Below are 18,346 nucleotides of genomic sequence, written 5' to 3' on the forward strand. Positions count from 1 at the left end.
GTGCACTGCACCACATGTTCACCCACCCCAAGTCTCCCTTTGTCACCATCCATCCCCTTCATATCTTCTTCCGCCTCCCCACCCCTACTCCCAACCATTAAATATTTCTGTTTAAAAAAATATATTCTTGTTTCACCATAACTACTCTCTTGGTTCAAGAAGAAATGTATCTTGGCCTGCTAAAAATGTTGTGAAGTCAAGAGAGGATCTTTTCATGACAGTAAAAGCATAATGACCAAACTACTCCCTTGAATACTCTTGAATAGAATCTAAGAGATTGTTCCAAATACTAAGAGTATGTAGTAACATCACTCAAAATCTGCCGATATGCTGGTCAATTCTTGTTGCCTAAGTCTAGCAAGGAGCCATACCCACAGAGGTTGCTCAAGAATCAACACCACATCTGTGTCTGAGATTACTTATTTTTATATACGAGTTAACAATAGGAATTATTAGGTTATATGCCATATAATGCTAGTACTGAAGGCATAGCAATTTTTACCAAGAGACTTAAACACAAATCAAGTAATTAAGATTCAGAAAGTAGAAAAGGACAGCATGCTTGCCTCTAATTTTTAGTTCTCTTCACTGACCAAAATATCTACATTGATACCTTACTCAGATAAAATCCCAAAGGAAAAAATATGAGAAGCCCTTGGAAGACTCAAAATTGAGAGAGAAGATAACCCACTGCTTCCTAGGAGGAAGGAAAAGAGGGATAGAGAGGAAGTCCGAGTTCATGAAGGAGACATACGAAGAGAGCAAGACAACGCCAGCTAAGTGTCGCACACACCGTCGGGTAGGCCTGGGTGTTTCCCACCGCCATGGCCACGGGGCTGCGATTGATGCCTCGCGCCCTAACGCGGGCACGTCCACTCATGTTTACGATGAGCCCAGAGCAACGTCCAAGGCAGCAGTCTCAATTAGGGTATCTTCTCATTGGCATCCAAATGGCTCGGTTGTGACCAGAGGCGGTGGAGGTGGTGGCTCTCTGGCTCCTGGGCTGGATACGCCTCCAGTACCTTGTGTGGGTGGAGGGAGCACGCACAGCCTGCGGGGTTACAACGTGGTGGGTAGGGAGGAGCGCACAGAGGGGTGGAGCAGCGTGGGGGTGCAGCGCAGGGCGAGGTGGGGCGAGGATAGTGCAGGGATGGGAGGGGCTAATGCAAGGGGGTTGGTGCCCAGACTTCCCTTTTCGTTCATCCCCTTTTTTCCCTTTTTTTTGCCCTCTCCCCAAATTTGGCATTATCCAGCTTGTTAGTTTTTGCGCTTCTTATGTGTAAGGCTGCATCACGCTGTTACTTTTTTCAGTTTGTATTTTCTGCTTGCTAGTGGAGGTAAGCACTTTTTTTTTTTTTTAAATCTATGTAATAGCTATAGAGCTTTCCATTTTGTGAATTGTTTGTTTACAAACATTGCTGTTTTTTGATTTGGAAGAAATTTAATCCTTTTTTTAACATTGCAGATATCTACTCCCAGTCCATCATTTGCTAATTTTGACCATGAAGTCCTTTACCTAACCAAAATCCTTAATTTTGATGTAGTCAAATATACCAATGTTTAATTTTATGGTTTGTGCATTTGGGGTTATTTTATAAGAAAATTTTCCCTGCCCTAAATTTATAAGGACATATATGACAGTAAATGTCTTGTATCCTTCAGGAATACAGACATACATGATCATATACATATGAGTTCAGAAGGGATCTAACTTTATTTCAATATAGTTAGCCATTTCCCCCTAACATCATCTATTAAACAGTGTATGATTTTTGTGATGATTGGTGGACCTACTTCCAGCAAATGACAAATTCCCATATACACCTAGATCTGGTCTGTGCCTTGATTTCTATTCTGCTCTCCACAAGCACCACACGGTGTAACCACAACTGTACACTACAGCTCTTACTTCTGTCCCAGGGCTTCACCTCATGGGGGCAACCCTTGGCCAATGTGGGGTGAAAAAGGTGGATAAATACTCTCTCTAACATTCATCAGGCAGACGATTTTGTGGTGCATTTTGTGGCTTCACAGAGGGTCCTCATGTGACCAAGCATCAGATGCCACAGTGGTGATCAATTTAATAACATTGTTGTTACCTCTTCCCTGTCCCTCTCTACTGTTCCTTGCAAACACTTTCCAAAATATTCTACCTGCATGGAAGCTCTTATGTCACTTTTATTCTGAAGGGAACCTAGGCTAGTGTAGTTCAATAAGATACAGTATTCACTCATTGAAAACAACTTCATGCCTACTGTGATCCCAAGCATTGGTTTCTGACTTTTATGAGGGAAGAAAAATACAATTAAAAAAATTTTACTAAACTTATTCTGCAAGTCAGCTACAAAATCAGGTTTTTTGAAATTCGGTCCAGCAGCTGTAGCTTAAATGTTTTAATAATTTTTATTATGGAAACCCTGTAAATAATGACGATCTACAAGTACAGGCATGTTCAGATCAGCTAATTTGTTGAGTATCCATGGTTCCTGCTTGTACAAAATTAATTCCCCAGGCACAGGTGAGGATGGTGGAACATCTGTGAAATTAGTGCATCAACGGTGTTGTCTTCTTTGGATCTTATTTCAACAATACTTACTGAATTAATTTTGAGCAGTCTCATTATTTTTATTTTGAAATATATCATATTTACAGAAAGTTACAAGACTAAAGAACCTGTCACCAAAACTTACCTGTTATCATTTTGATCTATTTGCTTTACTATTTTCTCTCTTCATATGTATATATTTTTCTGACCCAGTTACCAAAAAGTTGTAAACTTCATGGCCTTTGACCTCCTAGTATGTTAGTATGCATTTGTTAAGAACAAGAGTATCTTCTCATTCTCTTATAAAACCACAATACAATCACAAAATTTAATATGGATAAGACTCTATTGTCTAATCTACATTCCATAGTTAAATTTTGACAGTTGTCCTCAAACGTCTCTTAAAATAATTTTTTTCTTTGTCCAGAGTAGTTAGGTCAGGATGATTTATTGCGTTTGGTTGTCATGCCTATTTACTCTTCTTTAATCTGTAACATGAACAGTCTCATTCTCCATTTTTTAAGGACAAATTGTGAGAACTACATTATTAAAATGTCCAGAGAAAGAAAATTCCCATTATGCACTAGATGTTAACTGCTCAACTATTGTGATGGAAATCTTTTCAAGCATATTGTCTACCTCCTGGTCTCCAGTGAATGCTCTAGAGGTCAAATAACTCCTTCTGGAGAACTGACCTTGCAAGCACTGAGTATTTTGTGCTATCAAGCTATTTCTTTTCTTCTTTTTTTTTTACGATTTTTCTCAAGATTACCCTCCTTGTAGTTAAAGGGACTGCATTAAGTCTATTTTTAATTTATCCTGTTCATTTGCATAAACACAACAAGAGTAGCAAATAATCACTTGTGATCTTTAGTTCTGCTTTGCTGGAACTTACACAAGGAGCCCAAGCATGTCTCCTTTAGGCATGACATTCCAGTCAAAGTCTTGGTCAACAAAACCTCTATTAACAACTGGTATTATTAGTTTCATGCAAAGAACCTCATGTCCTTACTTACTTCTTCAGAATGTCAAGTTCTGGAGGGATCAAATAGGGAGAAAAATATACAGTGTGAAGGAAAATCCTTGTCCTTCTAATATTCACTAAAATTGCATTTCTATTCCTTATATTTTCTTTTTTTAACCAACTAAAAATTTTGTTTGTTTGTTTTTCTATTACAGTTGTCCCACTTTTTTCCTTATTGCTTCCCCGCACCCTTCCCACCCCATCTCCCAGTCAGTCCCCACCCAGTTGCCCATGTCTGTGGGTCAATTATACATGTTTTTTGGCTAGACTCTTCCCTTTCTTACCCCCTTTTCTCCCTCCCCCTTCCCCCCTTGTTACTGTTAGTCTGCTCCTTGTTTACATACCTCTGGTTCAATTCTGCTCCTTTGTTTGTGTTGTTCATTAGTCTCCTGTAATAGGTGATAGCATAAGGTATTTTTCTTTCATTGCCTGGCTTATTTCGTTAAGCATAATTCTCTCTAGTTCCATCCATGTTGTTGCAAATGGTAGAAGTTCCTTCTTTTTTTCTGCTGCATAGTACCCCATTCTGTAAATGTACCACAGTTTTCTGATCCACTCATCTACAGATGGGCACTTAAGCTGTTTCCAGCACTTACCTATTGTAAACAGTGCTGCTATGAACATAGGGGTGCATAAGTTCTTTTGAACTGGTGTTTCAGGATTTTTTGGATATAATCCTAGCAGTGGAATCACTGGTTCAAAAGACAGTTCCATTTTTAGTTTTTTGAGGAAATTCCAAACTGCTTTCCACAGTGGCTGCACCAGTCTACATTCCCACCAGCAATGCACCAGGGTTCCCTTTTCTCCACATCCTCGCCAGCACAAGTTGTTTGTTGATTTGTTGTTGATGGCCATTCTGACTGGTGTGAGGTGGTATCTCATTGTGGTTTTTATTTGCATCTCTCTGATGGCTAGAGATGATGAGCATTTTTTCATGTATCTATGGACACTTTGTATGTCCTCTTTAGAGAAGTGTTTGTTCAGGTCCTTTGCCCATTTTTTAATTGGGTTGTCTGTCTTCTTGGTGTTGAGTTGTATAAGTTCTTTATATATTTTCGAGATCAATCCCTTGTCTGAGGTATCATTGGAAAATATATTTCCCCATATGGTTGGTTACCTTTTCATCTTGCTTATATTTTCTTTTGCTGAGCAGAAACTCTTTAGTTTGATGTAGTCCCATTTGTTTATTTTACGTGGGATATCTGAAATTTTCCTGCCCATGTTTTCCTCCAGGACTTTTATGGTGCCATGGCTTACATTTAAGTCTTTGATCCATCTTGAGTTTACTGTGGTGTATGGTGTAAGTTGGTGGTCTAGTTTCAGTTTTATGCACGTCCCTGTCCAGTTCTCCCAACACCATTTGTTAAAGAGGCTCTTTTCACTCAATTTGATGTTCCTTCCCCCTTTGTCAAATATTAGTTGAGTATATAGACCTGGATTTATTTCTGGGCTCTCTATTCTGTTCCATTGATCTATATGTCTGTTCTTATGCCAGTACCAGACTGTTTTGATTACCATGGCCTTGTAGTATAGTTTGATATCAGCTATTGTGATTCCTCCTACTGTGTTCTTCTTTTCAAGATTGCTGTGGTTATTTGGGCTCTTTTTGATTCCATATAAATTTTTGAATTTGTTCTAGGTCTGTGAAATATGTCATTGGTATTTTAATAGGCATTGTATTGAATCTATAAATTGCTTTGGGTAGTATGGACATTTTAATGATGTTGATTCTTCCCATCCATGAACATGGTATATGCTTCCCTTTATTTGTATCTTCCTTAATTTCTTTCTTTTTTTTTTTTTTTTGCTCCCTCTATTCCCATTTTGCTGAGAGTTTTCATCACAAATGGGTGTTGTACTTTATCAAATGCTTTTTCAGCATCTATTGAAATGATCATGTGGTTTTTGTCTTTCATTTTGTTTATGTGGTGTATTACACTTATTGATTTGCAAATATTAAACCATCCTTGCATCCCTGGGATGAATCCCACTTGATCATGGTGTATGATCTTTCTAATGTGTTGCTGGACCCGGTTTGCCAATATTTTGTTGAGGATTTTAGCATCTATGTTCATCAGCGATATTGGCTCGTAGTTTTCTTTCTTTGTTGTGTCTTGACTTGGTTTTGGAATTAGGGCAATACTGGCTTCATAGAATGAGTTTGGGAGTCTTCCCTCTTCTTGGATTTTTTGGAATAGTCTGAGAAGGATAGGAGTTAGTTCCTTCCTAAATGTTCTATAAAATTCATCTGTGAAGCCATCCGGTCCAGGGCTTTTGTGTACTGGGAGTTTTTTGATTACTGCTTCAATTTCACTACTTGTTATTGGTCTGTTCAGGCTCTCTGCTTCTTCTTGATTCAGTTTTGGAAGATTATATGTTTCCATAAATTTGTCCATTTCATCTAGGTTGTCAAATTTCTTGCAATACAGTTGTTCATAATGATTTCTTACAATCCTTTGTATTTCTTTGTATTTCTGTAGTATCAGTTGTGATTTCTCCTCTTTCATTTCTGATTTTATTTATTTGGGTCCTCTCTCTTTTTTTCTTGATGAGCCTGGTTAAAGGCTTGTCAATTTTATCTTTACAAAGAATCAGCTCCTCCTTTTGTTGATCGTTTGAATTATTTGTTTAGTCTCTATGTCTTTTAATTCTGCTCTTATCTGGATGATTTCCTTCCTTCTACTCCCTTTGGGCTTTGCTTGTTGTTCTTTCTCTAGTTCTTGTAGCTGCAGGGGTAAGTTTTTTATTAGAAATTCTTCTGTCCTTTTTAGGTAGGCCTGGATTGCTCTGAACTTTCCTCTCAGGACTGCTTTCGCTGTGTCCCATAGGTTTTGGGTTTTTGCTTGTTCATTATCATTAGTTCCCAGAAACTTTTTGATTTCTTCCTTGATGTCATTGTTAACTCATTCATTATTTAATAGCATGTTGTTCATTCTCCATGAGTTTGAATGTTTTTGAGTTTTTTCCTTAAGGTTGATTTCTAGTTTCAAGGCATTGTGGTCTGAGACAATGCTTGACATGATTTCAATTTTCTTGAATTTGTTGAGGCTTGTTTTGTGTCCTACCATGTGGTCTATCTTTGAAAATATTCCATGTGTGCTTGAAAACAATGAATATTTTGCTTCTTTGGGGTGAAAAGTTCTATATATATATATCAACTAAGTCTATTTGATCTAGAGTGTTGTTCAATGCCTCAATATCTTTGGTGTTTCTTTGCTTTGAAGATCTGTTCATTATTGTCAATGGGGTGTTAAAGTCCCCTTCCTATGAGTGTGTTGCTGTCTATATCCTTCCTGAAGTCTTTCAAAATTTTCCTTACATATTTGGGTGCTCTTATGTTGGGTGCACCCCCCTGGCTGGTTTGGCTCAGTGGATTGAGCGTCGGCCTGCGAGCTAAGTGTCGCTGGTTCGATCTTCCAGTCAGGGCACATCAGAGAAGGAAAACTCTGATTCCAAAAAACCTCCGCTGCCTTGCGGCATACCTCTTCAGGGGAAAGGCTAAGGAGAAGGGAAACTCTGACTCCAAACCTCCGCTGCCTTGCGGCATACCTCCTCAGGGGAAAGGCTAAGGGAGTAAACCCCGACAGAAAATCTGGAGCCGGAGTCCCTAAGGCGGTTTGACGTTGTAGTAAACACCGGCAACTCCTGCGGCGCACCTGAAGCCAAGCTGTATTGACTCTGTCTTTCCCCTTGGATCCTTCAGCTGCGAAGAGAGGGGGGGTCTGCTGCATGGGCAACAGCTGGCCCTCCGTATCACCCTGCCCAGGCTTTGTAGCTTCACTGGAGAGGACACTCCAGCGTCATCGCAAGATGTCGACTTAACACGGGAGGAGACAGTTACCGGTTATAAGTTCATCCGATTGGCGAAGGAAACGAGCGCCAGGGGTCTCCTCTGACGGTGGGAGAGGTCATCGCACCTCACTGGACAGCTACCGCCCGCCTCAAGCTGGGCAGCCCCCAGCCAATTAGGTGCCGTCTCGCCATGGTTCACCTGCCCCACTGGGTGCGTGGGGATCAGAGAGGCGTCTCTTGAAAAGTGAGCCACAAAACACTCGCACCAGGCAATTCCAAGCAAACAACAAGAAAGAAGCCTCCAGCTCTTCGCCTCGCTAGCTGGAACATCAGGACCATGTGTCCCGGATTTACTGCAGACCTTCCGTGGATCAATGGTGCCAGGAAAACCGCCGTCATCGACAGGGAACTGGCACGACTAAACATCGACATTGCGGCTCTACAGGAGACCCGGTTGGCCGACAACGGAACTATCAGAGAAACCAACTACACCTTCTACTGGCAAGGGAAGTCTCCGGACCAACCAAGACAGCACGGTGTTGGGTTCGCTGTGAAGAACACGCTTGTTAACTCCATAGAGCCACCCACAGGAGGCACAGAGAGATTACTTACCCTCCGATTGTCAACAACTTTCGGCCCAGTCAGCATTCTTAGCGCGTACGCCCCAACCCTCTGCGCCACCACTGAAGAGAAAGAACAGTTCTACCATGCACTGGACGAAGCGTTATCCAAGATCCCCAGAAGTAACGCTCTTTATCTCCTTGGAGACTTCAACGCAAGAGTAGGAGCCGACCACATGGCCTGGCCCACCTGCCTCGGAAACTTTGGGAGAGGAAAGATCAATGAGAATGGTCAGCGACTGCTTGAGCTTTTGTGTCACCACGGCCTGTGCGTGACAAACACATTCTTCAAGTGCAAAGAGATCCACCAGGTGTCATGGAGGCACCCCCGCTCCCGCCACTGGCACCAGCTTGACCTCGTCATCACCAGAAGAACGGATATTGGCAGCACCCTCCTCACCCGCAGCTACCACAGTGCAGACTGCGACACGGACCATGCCCTCGTGGTAAGCAAGGTGTGCATAATGCCGAAGAGGTTGCACCACTCCAAGATGAAGGGTCGCCCACGCATCAACACCAGTTGTGCCAGCAACCCAGTTAAGACCCAGCAATTCATCAACAGGATGGAAGATGCACTCGGCGAGGGAATGGCGGCAGACGACATTATCGAATCCAATTGGTCACGTCTCCGCGATGCCATATACAACTCCGCCATTATTGCTTACGGGAAGAAAGAGCGGAAGAACGCTGACTGGTATGAGGCTCACTGGGAAGAAATGGAACCCGTGATCGAGGCTAAGAGGAAGGCCCTACTGGCTTACAAGGCCACGCCCACTCCCAGTACACTTCAAGCTCTACAGGCTGCCAGGAACAAAGTCCAGAAGACCGCCCGCTGCTGTGCCAACACCTATTGGCTAAACCTGTGCAGAAGCATCCAGGAAGCCGCCGATATAGGCAACGCACGAGGAATGTATGAGGATATCAAGAAGGCAACAGGCCCAATCCCCTCCAAGATCGCCCCCCTTAAGTTCAAGACAGGTGAGGTCATCACTGACCAGGAACAGCAAATGCGGCGGTGGACTGAGCACTACCTCGAGCTGTACGTGACGAGGAACACCGTAACAGACACTGCTCTTAACGCCATCCCAGACCTACCAGTCATGGAGGAGCTAGACACCCCACCTACTGCGGCAGAGCTCGGCAAAACCATCGACAGCCTCGCTTGCGGGAAAGCTCCAGGAAGCGACGGAATCCCTCCAGAAATCCTAAAGAGCGGGAAACCAGTCCAGCTACAGCCGCTCCACCATCTACTCTGTCTCTGCTGGAAGGAGGGTTACATCCCCCAGGATATGAGAGACGCCAACATTATCACCATGTACAAGAACAAAGGAGACCGCAGCAACTGCAACAACTACCGGGGCATCTCTCTCCTCAGCGTCGTTGGCAAAGTATTCGCTCGGGTCGCTCTTGCCCGCCTGCAGACCCTTGCTTCCCACGTCTACCCAGAGTCCCAGTGTGGCTTCAGAGCTGGCCGATCAACAGTGGACATGATCTTCTCCCTACGCCAGCTGCAGGAGAAGTGTCACGAGCAGCATAAACCACTCTACCTCACCTTTATCGACCTCACGAAGGCGTTTGATCTGGTCAGTTGAAGCGGACTCTTCAGCTTGCTACGGAAGATTGGCTGTCCACCACATCTGCTTGCTGTGGTCATGTCCTTTCACGACAACATGCACAGCACGGTGTCCTACAACGGTGCAACCTCTGAGGCCTTCCCAGTCAGCAGTGGAGTAAAGCAGGGCTGCGTCCTCGCGCCTACGCTGTTCGGAATCTTCTTCTCCATGCTCCTCCAATACGCCTTTAAGGACTGCAGCGAGGGTGTCTTCATTCACACCAGATCCCATGGCAAGCTCTACAACCTGGCCCGTCTACGAGCCAAAACCAAAGTCAAAGAGGTGCTCATCCGTGAGATGCTCTTCGCCGACGACGCAGCCTTGACATCACACTCCAAAGAGGGACTCCAGCAGCTAGTCACTTGCCTTTCCCACGCATGCAAGGAGTTCGGACTAGCCATCAGCCTGACGAAGACGAACGTTATGGCTCAAGGCACGGGGACTCCCCCTTGCATCACCATCGATGGATACACCCTGGAGGTTGTCAACAACTTCACTTACCTCGGGTCCACCATCTCGAGCTCTCTGTCAGTTGACTTGGAGGTCAACCGGAGAATCGCCAGGGCAGCCACAGTTATGGCCAAACTGAACCGGCGAGTGTGGAACAATTCCAGCCTCACTGAGAAAACCAGACTGCGCATCTACCAAGCCTGCGTACTCAGCACTCTCCTCTATGGCAGCGAGACGTGGACCACCTACGCAAGGCACGAAAGGAAACTCAACAGCTTCCACATGAGGTGCCTGCGATGCGTCCTGCATGTCGCCTGGCAAGATAAGGTCCCCAACACCGAGGTGCTGAAGCGAGCCAACATGAGCAGTTTGCATGCAGTTCTTAGTGAGAGACGCCTCAGGTGGCTCGGCCATGTCAAAAGAATGGATGCAGGCCGTATTCCCAAAGACCTCCTCTACGGCGAGCTAGCAGAAGGTCAGAGGATGACAGGGCGCCCAAAACTGCGGTTCAAAGACATCTGCAAAAAGGATATGACACAATGCTCCATCAATCTCAACACATGGGAAGTTCAAGCAGACGACCGCCTAGCCTGGAGGCTCGCGGTCAGGCAAGGTACTTCACGCGCAGAGGCTGCGCGCAATGAGGAGGCGGTCCAGAAAAGATCGAGGCAGAAGCAGCGTCAACAGCAGCAACAACGGCCATCTGCCTTCACCTGTAACAAGTGCGGCAGGGATTGTCACTCCCGAGTCAGACTGCACAGCCATTCTCGGCAGTGCAGATAGACTCTCAAGAAGCTACGCCATCGTCTCTCGAGACGGACGGCTGCCGATGATGTTGGGTGCATATATGTTTACAAGGGTTATAGCTTCTTGATAGATTTTTCCCTTAAGTATTATGAAATGTCCTTCTTTGTCTCTTTTTATGGCTTTGCTGTGAAATCTGTTTTGTCTGATATAAGTGTTGTTACCCCAGCTTTTTTTTTAATGTCCATTTGCTTGAAATATTTTTTCCATCCCTTCACTTTCATTCTGTGTAGATTGTTTCTTCTAAGGTGGGTCTCTTGTAGACAGCATATATGTGGGTCATTCTTTCTAATCCATTCAGCTACCCTATGTCTTTTGATTGGAGCATTTAGTCCATTTACATTTAAGGTTATTATCAATAGGTACTTATTCATTGTCATTTTCCCCCTTTGTACTTGTGTTACTCTCTGTCTCTCTCTGTTTCTTAATCTTCTTAAAGCAGATCTTTTAGCATCATTTGCAATGCTGGTTTGGTGGCGATATATTCTTTTAGCCTTCTTTTGTCTTGGAAACTCCTTATTTCACTTTCCATTTTGAATGAGAGCCTTGATGGGTAGAGTATACTTGGTTATAGACCTTTATTTTTCATTGCTTGGAATATTTTTTGCCCTTCCCCTCTGGCTTGTAGTGTTTCTGCTGAGAAATCTGATGATAGTCTTGTTGGAGGTCCCTTGTATGTTATTAGTTGTTTCTCTCTTGCTGCTTTTAGGATTCTCTCTTTGTCTTTGAATGTTGCCATTTTAATTATGATGTGTCTTGAGGTGGGCCTGTTGGGGTTCATCTTCATTGGGACCCTCTGTGCTTCCTGGACTTGCATGACTCTTTTTCTCATCAAGTTAGGGAAATCTTCTGTCATTAGTTTTTCAAACAGGTTTTCTATCCCTTGCTCCTCTTCTTCTCCTTCTGGAATTCCTATGATACAGATATTATTACATTTCATGTTGTCCTGAAGCTGTCTTAAAACCTCTTCATTCTTGTTCAGTCTTTTTTCATTTTGTTGCACTCTCTGGGAGTTTTTGTCTATGTTGTCCTCCAGCTTGCTAATCCGATCTTCTGCTTCTCTAGCCTGCTTTTAATTCCTTCTACTGTGTTCTTCAATTCAGAAATTGTATTCTTCATTTCCTCCTGGCTCTTATTGATAGCTTCTATGTTCTTTTTCATGCTGGTGTAATTCTCAGTAAGTTCCTTGTAGCTTCCCTGGAGTTCCTTGTAGTTTCACTGGAGTTCTTTGTAGTTTCCTTGAGCTCGCTGAGCTCATTGATCTTCCCCATAATCCATGTTTTGAATTTCATATCTGATAGTTTGCTTCCCCCTTTTTCATTTAGCACTCTTTCTGGGGATTCTTCCTTTCCTTTCGATGGCGTGTTGTTTCTGTGTCTCCCTATTTTTGTGACTCTTATTGTTTGTTCCTGCTTCTTAGATTGATCTGCACTTCCTGGATCTGCTCCTGGTGATGTCAGATCGTGTACCAGTCTGGGCCTAGGCAGCCTGTTGGAGACTACCAGAGATCTACTGCCTCTGTCTGTCTCTTTTAGTTGTTAATCTATATGAAGCTATTTCTGTTCATCTACATGGATGAACAGAATGGATTTAAGATTATTTACATATGTGCAAATGTAACACAAGAGGAAAATGGTTAAAATGGAGAGATTCTCTATTTTCTAGTTCCTCCCTGCTTCTTTAGTAGCTTTGCACTGGTTCACCAGAGCACTTTCTTTCCCTGGGAAAATCCATCCACCTCAACCAGGAAGCCCCACCTCAATGACCACAGGGTGGATTTTGACTTTCCTTAGCCTAAATATTTTTATATTGGGACACCTTCTTTAATTAAAAAAATATATTAAAAATTTTATCTTACAAATCAGATGATATAAAAATGAATATATTTTAAATTCCACATATCTTTCTCTGACATTTCACTTAGCATAATACCTTCTAGGTCCATCCATGTTGTCATAAATTACAAGATTTCATTCTTTTTTTATTGCTGTGTAAATTCCATTGTATATCTATGCCACATGTTCTTTATCCATTCATGGAAACAGAGACTGAAGGGATGGTTACCAAAGGGAGAGGATGGGTGAAAAACATGAGGGAAATATAGTCAATAATATTGTGATAAGTTTGCACAATGACAGATAATTACTAGAATTAGTGGGGTGAGAACATTGTAAGGCATAAAAATGTCCAATGACTATATTGTACAACTGAAACTGATATAACTAATATAATTGTATACCAGCTATGTTTAAATAAAAAAATCCACTAACCTCAATAAAATTTTTAAATGAATATATTAATATATATTAGATCACTTTTATCTAAAATTTTTTCTCTTCTGATTTTAAAAGAAATTAAAACATCTTCAAGCACCCCAAAAGTCTTGCGTGCCTTAGGCATGTGCTTACTGTGTCTAATGCACAAGGCAGTCCTGTTCTCACTCCCATATGCATTTCCCAAATTGAGTGATGTGATATGGAGGTGTATCAGCGGCTACAGCAGGAAGGTCAAGGGTGGTCCCTGACTTCTAATTCCCAAAGAAGTATGCAGAAGGTGTGTGAGGATGGACCCCAGACCTAAGATCAATAGTCAAGGGTAGATGTAGGTCTTCAGGTCAATTTCCTCTGTGTTAGTTACAGGTATGTCCACTTATTTGATTATGGAACCTATTAGAATAGTACATGTGCCTCGCCTAGGGAAAGATATAATATGAGCGGAGGGCAGTACGGCTTAATCTCATATTGGGAGAGAAAATATTTCCTTAATTAGCAAGGCTCTTCCTCCTTCCTGGCAAGTCAGTAGTTTCCCATTATTGTGTGAAGTTGCCTTTGGATTCCAGCTCTGCCTTGGAGCCTACCAGAATGAAAAATGAAGATACATTCTCTCAGTATTGTCTACTCACTTTGTTACTCCAAAGAAGGGCTCCAAATTTATGATTCTAGTAAGGACTCAATTAAAGCTTTTAATTTTCTCAGTCTGGAGATTGAGATGGAGGGATGTAATTCTTTAGCAACTATAATGTAAAAGAGCATTACCAGGAGTCCATAACATACTGGCCTAAGATTTACAGAGTTTAGAGCTATTGACTATAATATGAAGAAGTGAGAATGGAAGCCTCTTAAGTGCACATTGGACTCAGCTCCTACTAACTCCCTTACTGAACTCATGCCCCAATAACTTTGCCCCCAATATGCCCTATTGTCAGACTTGATGGTCAAATCAGGTCTTCCCAAATAGAGTTATGACAGCTGAGATATTTTTTTTTACCATAATAAAATTAAAATTTGGTAATATTCCAAGTAACCGAGCCTAATCTTGTTTTAGTCTGATATTATGGTAATATTCACTAGACAAAGAAAAAATTCCTACAACACAATGGAGCTTAGTCATTGAGGGGGAATTTACATGGGGAGTGAGTAAGGAGGGCAGTGAGTGAGGTTCTGACAGTGCACACCAACTCCACTGGGGCTGATCCTCCCTAATTTGTTTCATATGTTGCAATTCTACTTACACTTTTGTTTGAAAATCAGATTTGGTTTCTGAAAAAAGGCTTGAAAGCCACCATATAGGCTTTTCTCTTACTTGAGGAAAAGAAACTACCTAAAAATACTATACAAAGTTTAAAGATTTAGAATGGCACTATACCATCCACCTGAACTCAGGTAATGCATAATGAAAGCAATAGCTTTGGACTCCAGGAGAGTCAACTTTGGCTCTGCAGTGATGAGCTGTGTGGACCTAGGCAAGTAACACAACCTTTTAGTTTTCTATAAAATGCAGATCATACAACTTAACTCAAAAGGAGTGTTGTGATTGGAAAATAGGATAGTAATGTATGTGGCAAAATAGCCAGGTTAGAGTCAATAAAAGTTTACCATTACTCTGTGTTCCTTATCTCCCTATGGAAATCCCCATGTACTCTCCCTGTTAAAGAAATTTCTTTTCTACCCTATGGTTCAAAACCCATTTTCTCTTATTTGAGCTCCAGCAAAGATAAAAGATGTTGGATATCATTCTGAACAGTGGGTCCTCATATGTTAGAAAAAATTATTTTATTTATTTGGTTACTTGTTTATTTTCTGTTACTTCCATATGTTTCCACCATGAGGACTTGAACTTTATGTGTTTGCTACTTTATCCCCAGCAAATAAGCAGGGCCTGGCACTTGGCAAAGTATTTGTTGGATAACTAAATATACTTGAAGACTATGAGAAAATTCCCCTTAGTTTTTCTTCTCTACTTTATCTTGTCCTACCATTTCATACTTTTACATAAAGAAATTTCATTCCAACTGTTAAATCATTTTTCCCAAATGACCCAGCAATCCTGGCAATTATGAAAGCAGAATATAAAATCGCTATTCTTATGCTTTGTAATACACTGAAATAAACTTGAATCTTGTTTATGAAGTGCAACTTGCTCACTGCTTAGAGCCCAGGCTCTAGACTAATATACTTAGTAAATAAAGCAATATATTATAACCATAAGCCCAAGAGAATGGAAATGGAATTTCAGGCAGAATGGCAGGTTGCTAAAGTTAACATCTAAATAATTGTGGTTTATGGTATATGCTACATGCTTATAGAATTTCTAGGCAACAAAGTGCCTTGATAAATCTTTCAAGAAGGAACAAAGTAGAGTAGGGCTAATTTCCAAGAGTGCTATATAATACTTTTGATTATTTTATTATAAAACAATGAAAAAACGTTTAGAATTTTATTAGTCATTCCAGATCACTGCTGGCAAATAAAATGTTTTCAAGTAGAATGAGGCAGAGATAATGAATAAAGACATCCTCTCTTTTTTGGCAGGGGCGGGGTACCTACAGGGGAGTTTATCTGTTAAGACTGGTGGAAAGAATAAACATAATACAGAAAAGTATACAAAGAAAGAAGAAAATTGATTTGTTTCTTAATTGGAAAATTTTAAAATGTCATCTGAATTACTGAGGATTTTCTGTTGAATTATGTATGGATCATGATAAATAGATGCTCATTCAAAAGTGTACTAAGAAAGCCCTGGCTAGTGTGGCTCAGTTGGTTGGAGTGTCATCTCATAGACCAAAAGGTTGCAGGTTTGATTCTCAGTCAGAGTACATACCTAGGTTGCAGGTTCGATGCCTGGATGGGACATGTACAAGAAGGGAACCAGTCAGTGTTTCTCACATCAATGTTTCTCCCTCTCTCTTTCTCTCTCTCAAAAAGCAATGAAGGCAGTAGATCACTGGAAGTCTCCAATAGGCTGCCTAGGGCCAGTCTGGTACATGATCTGACGCTACCAGAGGCAGATCCAGGAAGAACAGATCATTCTAAGAAGCACCAACAAACAAAAGGAATCACAAAAATGGGGAGACAGAGAAACAACCCCCCATCAAAAGGAAAGGTAGAATCCCCAGAAAGAGTGTTAAATGAAATAGAGGGGAGCAAAATATCAGATACGGAATTTAAAACATGGATTATGGAGAAGCTAAATGAGCTCAGCGGAAACTACAAAGAACTCCAGAAAAACTACAGTGAACTCCAGAAGAACTATAAGGAACTTACTGAGAATTATACCAGCATCAAAAAGGACATGGAAACTATCAATAAGAGCCAGGACGAAATGAAGAATATGATCTCTGAATTGAAGAACACAGTAGAAGGAATTAAAAGCAGGTTAGAGGAAGCAGAAGATCGGATCAGCGAGCTGGAGGACAACGTACACAAAAACTCCCAGACAATGCAACAAAATGAAAAAAGACTGAACAAGACTGAAGAGACTCTAAGACAGCTGCAGGACAACATGAAACGTAATAATATCCGTATCATAGGAATTCCAGAAGGAGAAGAAGAAGAGCACGGGATAGAAAACCTGTTTGAAAAACTAATGACAGAAAACTTCCCTCACATGAGAAGAGAAAGAGTCACGCAAGTCCAGGAAGCACAGAGGGTCCCAATGAAGATGAACCCCAACAGGCCCACCTCAAGACACATCATAATTAAAATGGCAACATTCAAAGACAAAGAGAGAATCCTAAAAGCAGCAAGAGAGAAACAACTAATAACATACAAGGGACCTCCAACAAGACTATCATCAGATTTCTCAGCAGAAACACTACAAGCCAGAAGGGAATGGCAAAAAATATTCCAAGCAATGAAAAACAAAGGCCTACAACCAAGAATACTCTACCCAGCAAGGCTCTCATTCAAAATGGAAGGCGAAATAAGGATTTTCTCAGACAAAGGAAGACTAAAAGAATACGTCTCCACCAAACCAGCAATGCAAGAGATGCTAAAGGGTCTGCTCTAAGAAGATAAAGAAACAGAGAGAGACAGAGAAGAACATGAGTACAAAGGGGAAAAATGACAATGAATAAGTACTTATCAGTAATAACCTTAAATGTAAATGGATTAAATGCTCCAATTAAAAGACATAGGGTAGCTGAATGGATTAGAAAGAATGACCCACATATATGCTGTCTACAAGAGACACACCTTAGAACAAAAGATCTACACAGACTGAAAGTAAAGGGATGGAAAAAAGTATTTCAAGCAAATGGACATGAAAAAAAAGGCGGGGTAACAATACTTATATCAGACAAAACAGATTTCATAGCAAAGTCCATAAAAAGAGACAAAGAAGGGCATTTCATAATACTTAAGGGAAAAATCCATCAAGAAGATATAACCCTTATAAATATATATGCACCCAACTTAGGAGCACCCAAATATATAAGGAAAATTTTGAAAGACTCCAAGAAAGATATAGACAGCAACACACCCATCGTAGGGGACTTTAACACCCCATTGTCAACAATGGACAGATCTTCAAAGCAAAGAAACACCAAAGATATTGAGGCACTGAACAACACTTTAGATCAAATGGACTTAGTCGATATATATAGAAGTTTTCACCCCAAAGAAGCAAAATATACATATTTCTCAAGTGCACATGGAACATTTTCAAAGATAGACCACATGGTAGGACACAAAACAAGCCTCAATAAATTCAAGAAAATTGAAATTATATCAAGCATCTTCTCAGATCACAATGCCTTAAAATTGGAAATCAACCTCAAGGAAAAAACTCAAAAACATTCAAACTCATGGAGAATGAATAACATGCTATTAAATAATGAATGGGTCAACAATGACATCAAGGAAGAAATCAAAAAGTTCCTGGAAACCAATGATAATGAACACACAACAACCCAAAACCTATGGGATACAGTGAAAGCAGTCTTAAGAGGAAAGTTCATAGCATACAAGCCTACCTAAAAAAGCTAGAAGAATCTCTAATAAAAAAATTAACCCTACAGCTACAAGAACTAGAGGAAGAACAACAAGCAAAACCCAGATCAAGTAGAAGGAAGGAAATCACCAAGATCAGAGCAGAATTAAATGACATAGAGTCTAAAGTAACAATTCAAAAGATCAACAAAAGTAGGAGCTGGTTCTTTGAAAAGATAAACAAAATTGACAAGCCTTTAGCCAGGCTCATCAAGAAAAAAAGAGAGAGG

At 41.3% G+C, this 18,346-nt stretch overlaps 1 protein-coding gene across 1 annotated transcript in view; it reads right to left on the reverse strand.

The window, feature by feature from the left end:
• PIWIL4 (piwi like RNA-mediated gene silencing 4) overlaps positions 1-880 on the reverse strand; it is a 41,293-nt gene extending 40,413 nt beyond the window's left edge. Inside the window, 1 exon segment of the mRNA XM_090267841.1 lies at positions 794-880. Within this exon segment, the coding sequence (XP_090123967.1) occupies positions 794-880 (87 nt within the window).
• Positions 881-18,346: the final 17,466 nt, after the last annotated feature.

Source organism: Furipterus horrens, unplaced genomic scaffold (genome assembly GCF_987537825.1).
Source record: "Furipterus horrens unplaced genomic scaffold, mFurHor1.1.pri manual_scaffold_2, whole genome shotgun sequence".
NCBI classification, from domain to species: domain Eukaryota; kingdom Metazoa; phylum Chordata; class Mammalia; order Chiroptera; family Furipteridae; genus Furipterus; species Furipterus horrens.